This window comes from Dromaius novaehollandiae, chromosome 6, assembly GCF_036370855.1.
Source record: "Dromaius novaehollandiae isolate bDroNov1 chromosome 6, bDroNov1.hap1, whole genome shotgun sequence".
Lineage (NCBI taxonomy): Eukaryota > Metazoa > Chordata > Aves > Casuariiformes > Dromaiidae > Dromaius > Dromaius novaehollandiae.
This window is the reverse complement of record NC_088103.1, coordinates 16762087-16773549: the sequence shown is the minus strand read 5'-3', so window position 1 is coordinate 16773549 and position 11463 is coordinate 16762087. Positions and strand designations below refer to the sequence as shown.

Here is an 11463-nt window from a genome sequence, read left to right as displayed (position 1 = left end):
TGCGCCCGGCTCGGACGCGGCCAGGGGTCGGAGCGCGGCCCCACGGCCAGGAGCGCCCGGGCCGCCCCGGGAGGCCGGGCTGGGCCCAGGGACGGCGGGCAGCCCCGGGGGGGGGGGGGGGGGGCTCGTCTCCCCGCGGCCCCCGGGCGGGAGTCCCGGCGAGCCGCTCTCCGCTCAGACGGCCGCAGCCCCTCGGTGCAGGCACAGTGAGCGCGGCGGCCCGGGCAGGAAGCAGCGGCTCCCCGCGGCCCGGGCGGGGGGAAGGAAGGCGGCGGGGGGGGGGGGGGGCATTTGGGGCTCGCACGACGAAGAGGCCGCCGCGCTCATCGCCTGCTACCGACCCGCGGGTAAGAAAGCCCCGCACCGCTGCCGCTGCCGGCGGCGAGCGCGGCCCCGCACCGCCCGTCCCGGGCAAGGGAGCGCTGCCCGCAGGCTGCGGCGGGCGCCCGGCGGGGCCGGCGTCGTGCCGCGCCGCTGCCCTCGCGCTCCCCGGGACCGGCGCGGAACGACGGGGCGAGGGCGACGGGGCGCTCCCCGGGCCGCCCCGGGGGCTGCGGGCGGGCGCGCCGTCGGGGGACGCGGGCTGCCGGCGGGCCCCATTGCCGCCGCCCCCCGAGGCAGGGCCCGGCAGCCCCCCGGCGGCCCGGTTCGGGCGGGCGCCGCCGCGGTACCTCGGCGCGGGGCGGGGCGGGGCGCCGGGGGGGCGCGGAGGGAGGGAGGGAGCGAGGGAGGGAGGGAGCGGGGCCGGCGCGGCGCGTGGGGGGCGGGTGGGGTTTCTCTCCGCGGCGCTTATTAGTGTCATGATGGAGGGCCGGCCCCTCGGATCCGCCTCAGAGCGGCGGCGAGGGCTGGTGGCGGCCGCCGGGAGGTGAGCGGCGGGCGCGGGCGGCTCTCGCTGCGGCGGCGGCGGGGGAGGCGCGGCGGGCCGCCCCCGCCGTGCCCCATGCGGGCGGCGGGGCGGCGGCGCTGAGGCGGCGATGGCGGGCGCGGGGGACGCGGGGCGGGCGCGGGCCGCCGTGGCGCGGCTCTCGGACGCCGTGGGCGAGCGGCGGCGGCGGCTGGGCACGGCGATGCAGGACGCGCGGCGGCAGCGGCGGCTGCTGCTGGTCATCGTGTGCGTGGCGCTGCTGCTGGACAACATGCTCTACATGGTCATCGTGCCCATCATCCCCGAGTACCTGGCGGCGATGCGCGGCGGGAGGGGCAACGAGAGCGGCGGCGGCAACCGGAGCCGGCTGGTGGCGCGGTACCCGGCGGCGGCGGGCAACGAGGACGTGCAGATCGGGGTGCTCTTCGCCTCCAAGGCCATCCTGCAGCTGCTGGTGAACCCCCTCAGCGGCACCTTCATCGACCGCGTGGGCTACGACGTGCCGCTGCTCATCGGCCTGGCCGTCATGTTCGTCTCCACGGCCACCTTCGCCTTCGCGGAGAACTACGCGACGCTGTTCGCGGCGCGCAGCCTGCAGGGGCTGGGCTCGGCCTTCGCCGACACGGCCGGCATCGCCATGATCGCCGACCGCTACGCCGAGGAGCCGGCGCGCAGCCGCGCGCTGGGCACGGCGCTGGCCTTCATCTCCTTCGGCAGCCTGGCGGCGCCGCCCTTCAGCGGCTTCCTCTACGAGTTCGCCGGCAAGCAGGTGCCCTTCCTGGTGCTGGCCTGCGTCTGCCTCCTCGACGGGCTGCTGCTGCTCGCCCTGGTGCCGCCCTGCGCCGGCGGGGCGCGGGCCAACATGCCCGTCGGCACCCCCATCCACCGCCTCATGGCCGACCCCTACATCGCCGTGGTGGCCGGCGCCCTCACCACCTGCAACATCCCCCTCGCCTTCCTGGAGCCCACCATCGCCAACTGGATGAAGGAGTCCATGGGGGCCTCGGAGTGGGAGATGGGCCTCGCCTGGCTGCCCGCCTTCTTCCCCCACGTGCTGGGCGTCTACGTCACCGTCAGGCTGGCTGCCAAGTACCCCCACCTCCAGTGGTTTTACGGGGCCCTCGGCATGGCCATCATCGGCGCCAGCTCCTGCGTGGTGCCGGCCTGCAGGAATTTCGGGCAGGTCACGGTCCCCCTCTGCGGCATCTGCTTTGGGATCGCCCTGGTGGACACGGCCCTGCTGCCCACCCTGGCCTTCCTGGTGGATGTGCGCCACGTGTCCGTCTACGGCAGCATCTACGCCATCGCGGACATCTCCTACTCCGTGGCGTACGCCCTGGGGCCCATCGTGGCCGGCCAGATCGTGCACACCATGGGTTTTGTGCAGCTTAACCTGGGAATGGGTCTTGCCAATGTGCTTTATGCCCCTGTTCTCCTCTCCCTCAAAAACGTCTGCCAAATGAAACCCTCTCACTCGGAGAGGAACATCCTCTTGGAAGAAGCACCCAAAGGACTCTATGACACCATTAAAATGGAGGAGCGCAAAGGCAAGGGCAAAAGCCTCCGTCCGGCGGGTGAAACGGAAGAGAACAACATGGACTTTTACCACAGAGACCTGACAGGGGCGTCTGAGGAGGACTGCTCAGACTATGAATACAGTTAGGTTATTCCTAGCTGCCCAGCCCCCAGTAAAAAGAAGCGGCATGTGGAAGGGAGGGAAAGGGGGATGAAAGCATTATTGCCATATGTTTATGTACCAACGTGCAATATATACATTTTAACCTTTGTCATGATGTAACGGCTTTCTTCTCCTAGACTTATTTTTAATCTGTATTTCCTTCAGCATTCGGGCAAGGCGGGTGGGGGGCGGGGATGCAGTCCCGAAGAAGATTTCTGAGTGATCATTGGCATAAATCTGTGGTGGTCTTTCCAAAAAAAAAACAAAACCCAACCTCATAGCTGGGGTCTAATTGTGCAAAGTTTTCTTGAGCTCAAACTATGTGTGACATACTGTATATCTCTGTAAAAATATAAGAAAAGCAAAAAAGTCTGTGTAATAAATTTCAAATGGCATATTCAGGGACTTAATAAATCTTGTGTACAAATACTTAGATTTTCAGTTGGTTTCATATATTTAAGAAGAGCAACAACTATCACAACGTCTTATTCTTTGGGAATAAACTGAAGCATTGTACTCTTTTTTTTTCTCTTGTGCTGCTCTCCGGTAAGTGCAATATGTTGTATTATGTTGAAGTCCAAACTACAAGAATTATATGATCTGAATAAATGGAACTGAAGGGGATCGATTGTCTTTGTTTCATTGATGTGAGTTGCTTGAGGGAGGGAGACTGTTGTGTTCAGTGTAACCCATAGGGTAAGAATTCCTCGTAACCCCGACCTCATCGTTTACCAAAATCACTCAAGAGAAAACCCAAATACGAAATGTTGTTTTTTTCATTCTTCGAAACCTATGTTAACAAATCCGAGAAAACAACATGGCACGGCAAACACACTATCAATCACCTAAAAACGGCGTCTTGATGCTAACTCGTATTTTCATACTTTTCAATCGCGCATTTAAATTTTCACATATGCCAGAAATTACATTTCTGGCAAGTAGATACGAAATACTGCAAAACGCCTTTCTGATCCTTAATGCTGCCCCAATCACAGTGTCCACCACAATATAGCTGATAGGGATTAAACAAAACAAAGAAAAGATGGGTGAGGTGCTTCATTCAAACCTTTACAAAAAGCGGAAACCTTGATCAAACCACAGATTGGAACCACAGCGCATGTTTTGCCCTGGAAATTTCCCTCGATATAAAATAAAATCGTTTATTTAAATTCCCACCTCATTAGGAAAATAATTAAATGACTTATTTTCTCAAGTGGAAAAAAGATACAAACGGCAACAGCAACTATTAAACAGTTTCCGCCAGTTCTCTAGGGAAATGAGCGCCGCGAAGGAGGAACAGGGAAATCGTTCATCAATCCCCTTTAACTGCGACGGACTGACTGACCTCGCGTCGTTACAGTCGCTTTCGAGGACACTCGAAGCGCGGCTCAGAGGGTACAAAACTAATGAAAAGGCCACTGAGAAATGGCACGGCGGGTTTAGCAAAAGAAAAGCAGTAACGAATGCGGCTAAGAGCTGAATCCCGTTTTCCTAAAACACAGCCGCTCCTTGCGACGACCCGGAGCGCGGCAGCAGCGGCTGTCCGCCGTGTCCGGGGGGCCGCCGGCACGTCCCCCGGCCGCGTTATCCGAGCGGCGGGTCTGTGCGGGGCGCCGCGCCGCCGCCACCCGCTCCGCCGCCACCCGCCCCGCTCCCAGGGCCGCCCGGCGCCGCTGCCGCCGCTGCCGCCGCTCCCCGGCCGCTGCCGCCGCGGCCGGCGGGACGGCAGGCAGCCCGCGCTCAGGGCTGTCCGCCCTTTTCGGGCGCGGCGCAGGAGCAGCTTCCCGGAGCCGCGGCTGTCCCGCTGTGACACAAATTGGCGCGGGAGGTAAATCCCTCCTGGTATTTGCCCGAACGTGGGCTCAGACGGTCACGGATAGCTCAGCACCTCGCCTTCCCGGGGGCCCCCACCCGCGGGAGACAGCGGCTATCCCCGACCTGCGGCGAAAGGGGCGCGGGGCGTGCCCGGGCTCTGCCCCGGCTCCTCCCGCCCTCCCTGGGACGCAGCCCGCACGGAGCGAGTTGGTAGCAGCGTTACTGTCAGCCACGCAGGGAACGAGGAGCGCTGCGAGCCGAGCGGCTCGGCCGGCGCCCTGCCGCCCGCGGGCGCGGGCGCGGGCGCGGAGGGAGGGCGGCAGCGCCTGTTGCACGCGCTCCCGGGGCGGGCCGGGCCGGGCCGGGCCGGGCGGCGCCGGGCGGCGGGGCGGGGAGGAGCCAGGCGGCGGCGGCGGGGGACGAGCCGCGCTCCGCACGCCCCCCGCCCCAGAGGGGACTTGGCCGGGCAGGAGGCGGCGGCCGCGGTACCTTGGACAGAGCCGCCGGGAGGCCGCCGGCGCCGCGGAGCCCCGCGCAGGAGCGCCTCGCCCAGCAGGTAAGGGCGGGCGGGCGGGCGGCTGCGCGCCCCTGCCTCCCCGCGCCCGCCAGCGCCCCGCCGCCGCTGCTCGCCCTCGGCCCCGCCGCCCGAACCCCCGGGCGCGGCAGAAAGCGCCGGCGCGGCGAGCCGCGGGCCGGGAGCCGGTCGCGCGGGGAGCGGGAGCGGCGCGGGGCGGCGGCGCTTCCCGCGGGCTCAGCCCGGCCGATCCGCGGCGCCGGCCCCTGTCCCTCCGGGCCGGCGGCAGCCCCGGGCTGCCCCGTTGCTGCCGCCCGCGAGTCCCGCTGCGGGGCTCGCCCCGGGGAGAAGGCGCTGTCCCGGCGCTGCCGGGTGGGAACGCGTCGGGGCGAGAAAGCCGGTGTCCGGCGCAGAGCGGAGCGCTCGCCGCCGAGCCGGGCCGGGCCGGGCCGCGCCTGCAGCTGGCGGGGAGTTTCCGAGAGGCGCTAAGGCGGCTCCGGCTTCCCGAGTAACGTGAAAGGCCGGAGCAGCGCGCTGTAAGCACGTCTGCCTGATAACTTTAAGCATATCTTCCTGATAACATCGAGAATGAGAATGAATAGGTGGGGCCTAAGCGTAATGCTGCAATGACACTCACTATATATCGCAAGTTGCCTCCCGAGCTCCGACCGCGCGAAGAACTCGGATAGCAGCACGGGGGCTGGCTGTCAGCCCTCCTCTGCTGCCGGCTGCCGGGGAGATCAGCCTCTTTTGTTGTGGATTTCTGCGCCGCTTTGAGCTGCGGGAGGGCACCCCGCTCCCTCGCCTGCAGCGACGCACAGCCACCCCACTAAGCTGCTCACCAGGGCCCTCCAGCTAAGCCAGCTGTAAATAAAAGCAGCTAGGATTAATTTTTTTTTGGCCTAATAACTTTGACAATGCACCTCGCAGCTATCTGAGCGAGCAACTTTGAAGTCATCTTGAATTTCTCCAGGATTTTCTCTTGTGTCAGTTTTTTCCCTGTCCAATATTAAGCAAATTTAGGATTGGGCATGGTGCTAAGCTGGCAGTGCTCAAACCAGAGAAAAAGCTTCAGTTCATCCACATGACAGAGACAAGTACAGTTTAGGCTGGCACCACCACCAAACTCTCTTAGTACTGATTTTACAGATATGCCGTGCTGTTATTAATAACGTTTCCCAGAGAAACAGAGCCAATACAGACTTCCAGTTAATGTGCTAATTATTGCAGTGTAACAAAAAATGTAAGGAAAGAAAGAAAGAAGGAAATAAGGAAATAAGAATAAGGAAATAAGGAAAAAACAAAAGCTCCAGTGAAAAGAATGCCAAGCAAGATTATTCCTTTAGGGGAAAAACGCTTTAGGGACCCTGAAGACAAAATGGCTTCTCTGTATTTGAACACAGGTCAGGAGCTGAGGCTAGCACCTGAACAACCTGGCAAGCCACGGTCTTCTAGGAGTTACAGGACATGTCCATTATTTGAAGTGTTTTGAATCTGTGTTGTTAGGAATTCACTGATATGTGATGAGATCTGTGCAGTACATGAGAGGGAGCTGAGCAATGCAGCGGGTTAATGTGGCCTTTCGGCAAGGGAAATAGTCTCTCACCTGCGCTGAAATCCTGAGCAGATGACAGATCAGCACGAGTTTGGTGTGTGGCTCATTGCAGTGCCCTGGGGACATCTCTCAACCTTATACAATCTACTTCACAACACATGGCACCACTGGCAGCCAGTTCAGGACAGGAGCAGGACAGGAACGATGCAGGATGTTCAGTGACCATGTACCTATTCACAAAGCTGTGCCAAACCCAGAAGAGTGAAATAGCCAAGGTGGTTCCTTGGGAAAGGAAAAAGACACAACCCTCCATGCCCAGCTCTAACCAGAACTGCTCAGCTCACTTTCACACACTGTACATTTTCATACAAATCGTTTTTAAAAGCATTGTGGAAATAATTCACGTGCCCTGCATTCATAGTCCCAGGGGTTTCATAAAGGAAATACAACATTCTTTTCTACTTAGTCAGCCGATGTTTACTTTTATATTTTGCATACCCACAGTGCAAAATAATTAAAAAGAAAGACCAACTGATCTGTCTGCACACAAAGTTTTGCTGCTCTAACTGTACCACCGTAATTGAAGGACAATTTCTTGGTGTGGGCACTATCATACCAGAAGAAATACGTGTGCCACTACAGCTTATTCCTGTACAAAAAAGGAATAAGGGGCATCTGCAGAGGTGAAAACAAGGATAAGCACAATACCTAGGAGACACAAGTGGAATTATTTGCTCTGTCACAGGCGACTTCTGTGACTTTTGGCAGGCTAAGTAGTCTCCCTGCGTAGGTCTCTGCCATTTGGAAAGACTGCTCTGCGGAGCAGCTGGAGCACAGTGCTACCACCTCTCCCAGTCGCCCTGCTGTCCAGTCAGCCGCAGCCAGGCAACCTGCCCGCCTGGGCCAGCTCACGGAGCCGCCGGGGCCCGGGCCCCCCGCACACCAGCACCCTCCAAGCTGCCAGCGTACATGGGGGTAGGGCATGTCTCCATTAAGCCTTTGTTCCATAGCTCCCACATCTTTAAAGGGGAGATGATAGCATTTCACTGTATCCGTGGAACTGCGCAATGATAAATACATTTAAGGACTGGTGCTCTCAGATAAAATGGAAAAGGGAGGGCATATAAGAACCTTAGGCAGATAACTGCAGCCTTACTACGACCTGTGCTGACATAAGTACATCCAAAGAAAAGTCACCTCCTTCCTCCAGCTAATGAACAGTCATAACACAAACCCATGCGCAGATCACAGCAAGATGCATTGCAAAGTAAATTAGAGTGACAAAATAAACCATGTTGAGAAGGGATCATTTATGTGCATCAGATAGTTCTGGATAAAGAAATTTATAGCGAAATAAGACACACAGAATGTCAGAGTAATCTCCACAGGGCTTAGTTCAGTAGTTTTGAAAGCAATACTTCTATTTCTCTTCAGTTTTGCATTCTGAAGCTTCTGTGTATGGTTGCATAGGGAATATTCCCCATGTACAATTTGATTATAAATAATGGGTACTGACTGGACTTTAAATCTTTTCTTTTTCCAGAACTGAGGCGTGAGGCTCCCTAAGTGCCCCCGAGTGGCTTCAATTTCTGTCCTCAACAAAAGATATCAAAAGAAATGCAGGAATGCCTGTCCTAGAAAAGCCCATGCAGAAGAAGGAGAAAGACACATGCAGTAAAAATGAGACAGTAAGTGCCTGTTTCTGGGAAAAGAAAAAAAAACAAAAATGATTGAAGATAAATGACTTTTGACAGCTGACAGTAAGACTAATGCTGTAAATTTAATGTAAATTAATTTAAAAGTTACTTGTAAAACAAGCTCTGTTCCAGAGCTAATTTCTTTATTTCAGGGAACATTAGTTATTTTGCAGCAGTTAAAATCAGGGACTTTGACCTAATGTTAGTACTTCTCATATCTGAAAACATTCACTCATCCTCCTAACATCCTGTGAAGAATTCCAGTAAGTGAAATACTATTATACAACAACAGATGCATTACTACATAGTCAGAGGTAGCATATAATTATTTCTTAATAGTGCAGAACTATCAGACTATCACACAGGATTCATTTGCAAGATCATTTAAAAGGTACTAGGTGTGTATACCTAAAGTTAGTCATCTAAATCCCTTGGGTTTAACACTTTTGTCCTTAGCAGAGCCACGAAATTAACAGTAAGCCTATCCAGAAAGATAGGGTCAAAACAAGGTATCAACAAGAAATACTTTTTGACACATCTATTTCCACTGACCAAGAAATCAATGACAGAAGAGCTAGGTACTGACTAAACATAGCCTTAAATTGCGAAGTAACCATTTTTTAATTTCTGAGATCTAAGATGCATTACAAGCTAAACTGGATTTGCATCTTCATTAATAAACAGGCACTTAATCCTACAACACTTTTTATGAGTATCTGTGATCTTCGGTGTCCAAATAGGAAAATGTAATGCAGCACTGACTTTTCCGTGGGTGTCATAAGGCAGAGCTGGAACTTGAGCTCAGGGGACCCCCATTCCTCAATTTTTGTTCAAAGCACCTCCCCCTTGCCCTTGCCCTGGGGAGTGGAAACCCGCTCTGAACCTGCCTTGATTCCTCTGATGTTTCCCTAAGTATCTATTACTGACTGCTGTCAAAGACTGCTGGGCTAGATAGACTTTGGTTTCCCCTAGGACATCCATTCTTATACACATTGGCTGTGACATGCAGCTCTCAAAATCAGTACCCCATCTGAACCAATTTATTACTGAAAAATACTGTATTCATAACTTCCCCTCTGCCTATCTAAGGAAAAAAACATAGGACATTTTGGGAATAGGTAGAAATATTTACTAATCTGTTCTTTTTTATGATTAGACAGTGCCAAAACTTCCAGTCCCACCACTGCAACAGACCTTACACATGTACCTACATTGCATGAAACATTTGGTGCCAGAGGAGCAATTCAGAAAGACCAAGGTCATTGTGGAGCAATTTGGAATTGCAGAAGGCCTAGGGGAATCCTTGCAACAAATCCTCGAGGAAAGAAGGGAAAAGACAGCAAACTGGGTAAGCAAAGGCAGATTAGAAAAATAATCACTTGTGTTGGAGGATGCTCATTTACAAGTTATTTGTGATGTTCTATATGTGATCACTGCTTTCTGCAGTGATTTTTCAATGGGTCATTGTACAGGGGTCACATCAGATTCCACCCACGGGAATGAATATTTCATACTTATTAGGCCAGACTTTGCAAACAATATCAAAATCCACATCATTATTAAGTCAGGCCAACAATTTGTTGACATAAATGAGGGAATTCATGCATCTCAGACTCAGGTATCAGCTTATCTGTAAGAAGCAACATATTACATCCTTTGGATGTAATTCCAGATTTTCCCTTAAATCATAAGATTCAGATTTTTTTTTGAAACAAAAAATACATTCTGATAGGGCTATAAAAAGTGCTCTGCATACACATCTAGACAAACCTCTGGTCCAGTAAAATTATTCTGGAATAGAATATTTTAAGGTAGGAACTATTTCTTTAAAATAAGACTATCATTTGCCATTCAGTGTCACAGTATACAATACAGTTTCCCCAAAGTAGTCTCTTTGCAGTGTGCATGTGTGTGTGTATATATATATGTACCATATGCTATGTATAAAATATGCTATATATAAAACATACATATACTATATATAAAATATATAGCATAGTCCATGCTAAGACCTCAGTCTTCAAAAAAGGCCAGATTTCTGCTTCCCAAGACAGGAAAATTAATTAACTGTAGATAAAATAGATCTGATGACTCCAGTCACAGTCCATTCTGCCTGTATTGACTATGTTAGAATATGGCAGCTGCAAGTTAGAAACACTGATTCTATTGAAGTCCTCCCAGCAAGGAAGAGACACACCGAGTGGTTTCATGGATTCACTGAAATCTTGCAGGCTTGCTACTGGCATCAGTGAAGCACAGCTCTCCCTTAACTCTCCAGTGGTGTGAAGAAACCTCAAACAATCAAATTTTTGCTATAGTCTGAAAAAAAGTCAACAGAGCTTGCGGGATAGCTTTTATTTTAAAAGCAGTGCTTATTTTATGAACTACTTACTGCTGCAGTTTGAGGGCCTACTAAATACCACCCAATCTGTTTTTTTATTCAGGTCAGGGAACTTCATGGTTTTGGTGGCTAAATTAAACATTTCTTAAATAAAATAGAGCTCCTGATTACCACTACCAAGAGAGAAATCTACATTTAACTGCTTACAGTATAAAAATCATAGAGGAAGTATGTGTAAGGGTATTCTGAAACATCTTAACTTCAAATTCTGGTCATTAAAATTAAATACCTGCTTCCTAAGATAAACTATAAATGTTATAATTTGGAATTTAACTTGTCAAGAATACAGCTCTAGCCTGTTCTCTCGAAGACTCCAGAGAATGTGGGGGAAGCATCTGTTCTAACAGCAATGAAATATCTCAGAGGAAAACTTTTTCAACAGATGCATGCATTCATAATTATTTTTGCATAATTTGGTTGTCGTTTATATTTACGATATGCAAAGCTTGCCTGCTAAACTCAGACAGACCACTTTATCTTTTTAAGAAATCCTCCATTTTCCACACAATGATTCTTCAAACTCTGCTCAGACATAAAGAAATACTTTTACCATACTTCTACGTTTTCAATAAAAATGGTTCGAAATTTAATGTGTGTCTGTCTGGGTCAAGCATCAGCAATTTACATTTGGACACAAAAGTGGATTCTCCAGAGACCCTATCCACATACCCGTATCTGCGGGACCAAGTCATTAGGCTTACAAAATTCTTTTCTCACTCTGTGTTCAGCTACACTGTGGTGGCATTTGAGGGCTAACAACAGAGCATCTCAGAGTTATCAATAAATATTTGTAGCCCCATGAGGAAAGCCACCACTAGTAAAATTCTATCCCCCTCTTGAATATATCCCAAATGCTATTCAGGAGTCAGTAGTTAGCATGTTGTACTCAAAGACTTCTTTGTTGTAGAGAGAAACAAATAAAAAAATATCAAAAC

At 52.7% G+C, this 11463-nt stretch overlaps 2 protein-coding genes across 2 annotated transcripts in view; both read left to right on the top strand.

Moving 5' to 3' along the window:
- Nucleotides 1-977: 977 nt before the first annotated feature.
- On the top strand, nt 978-3170 carry SLC18A3 (solute carrier family 18 member A3). Its single transcript, XM_026116737.2, has one exon. The coding sequence runs from the start codon at nt 978-980 to the stop codon at nt 2529-2531; it is 1554 nt and encodes a 517-aa protein (XP_025972522.2). The 3' UTR covers nt 2532-3170.
- A 1656-nt stretch (nt 3171-4826) lies between these two features.
- The window catches only part of CHAT (choline O-acetyltransferase), a 33438-nt gene continuing 26801 nt past the window's right edge, over nt 4827-11463 (top strand). Inside the window, exons 1-3 of the mRNA XM_064513770.1 lie at nt 4827-4917; nt 7974-8118; nt 9284-9475. Coding sequence (XP_064369840.1) covers nt 8056-8118; nt 9284-9475 — 255 coding nt within the window. The 5' untranslated portion in view covers nt 4827-4917; nt 7974-8055. The remainder of the gene's footprint in view (nt 4918-7973; nt 8119-9283; nt 9476-11463) is intronic.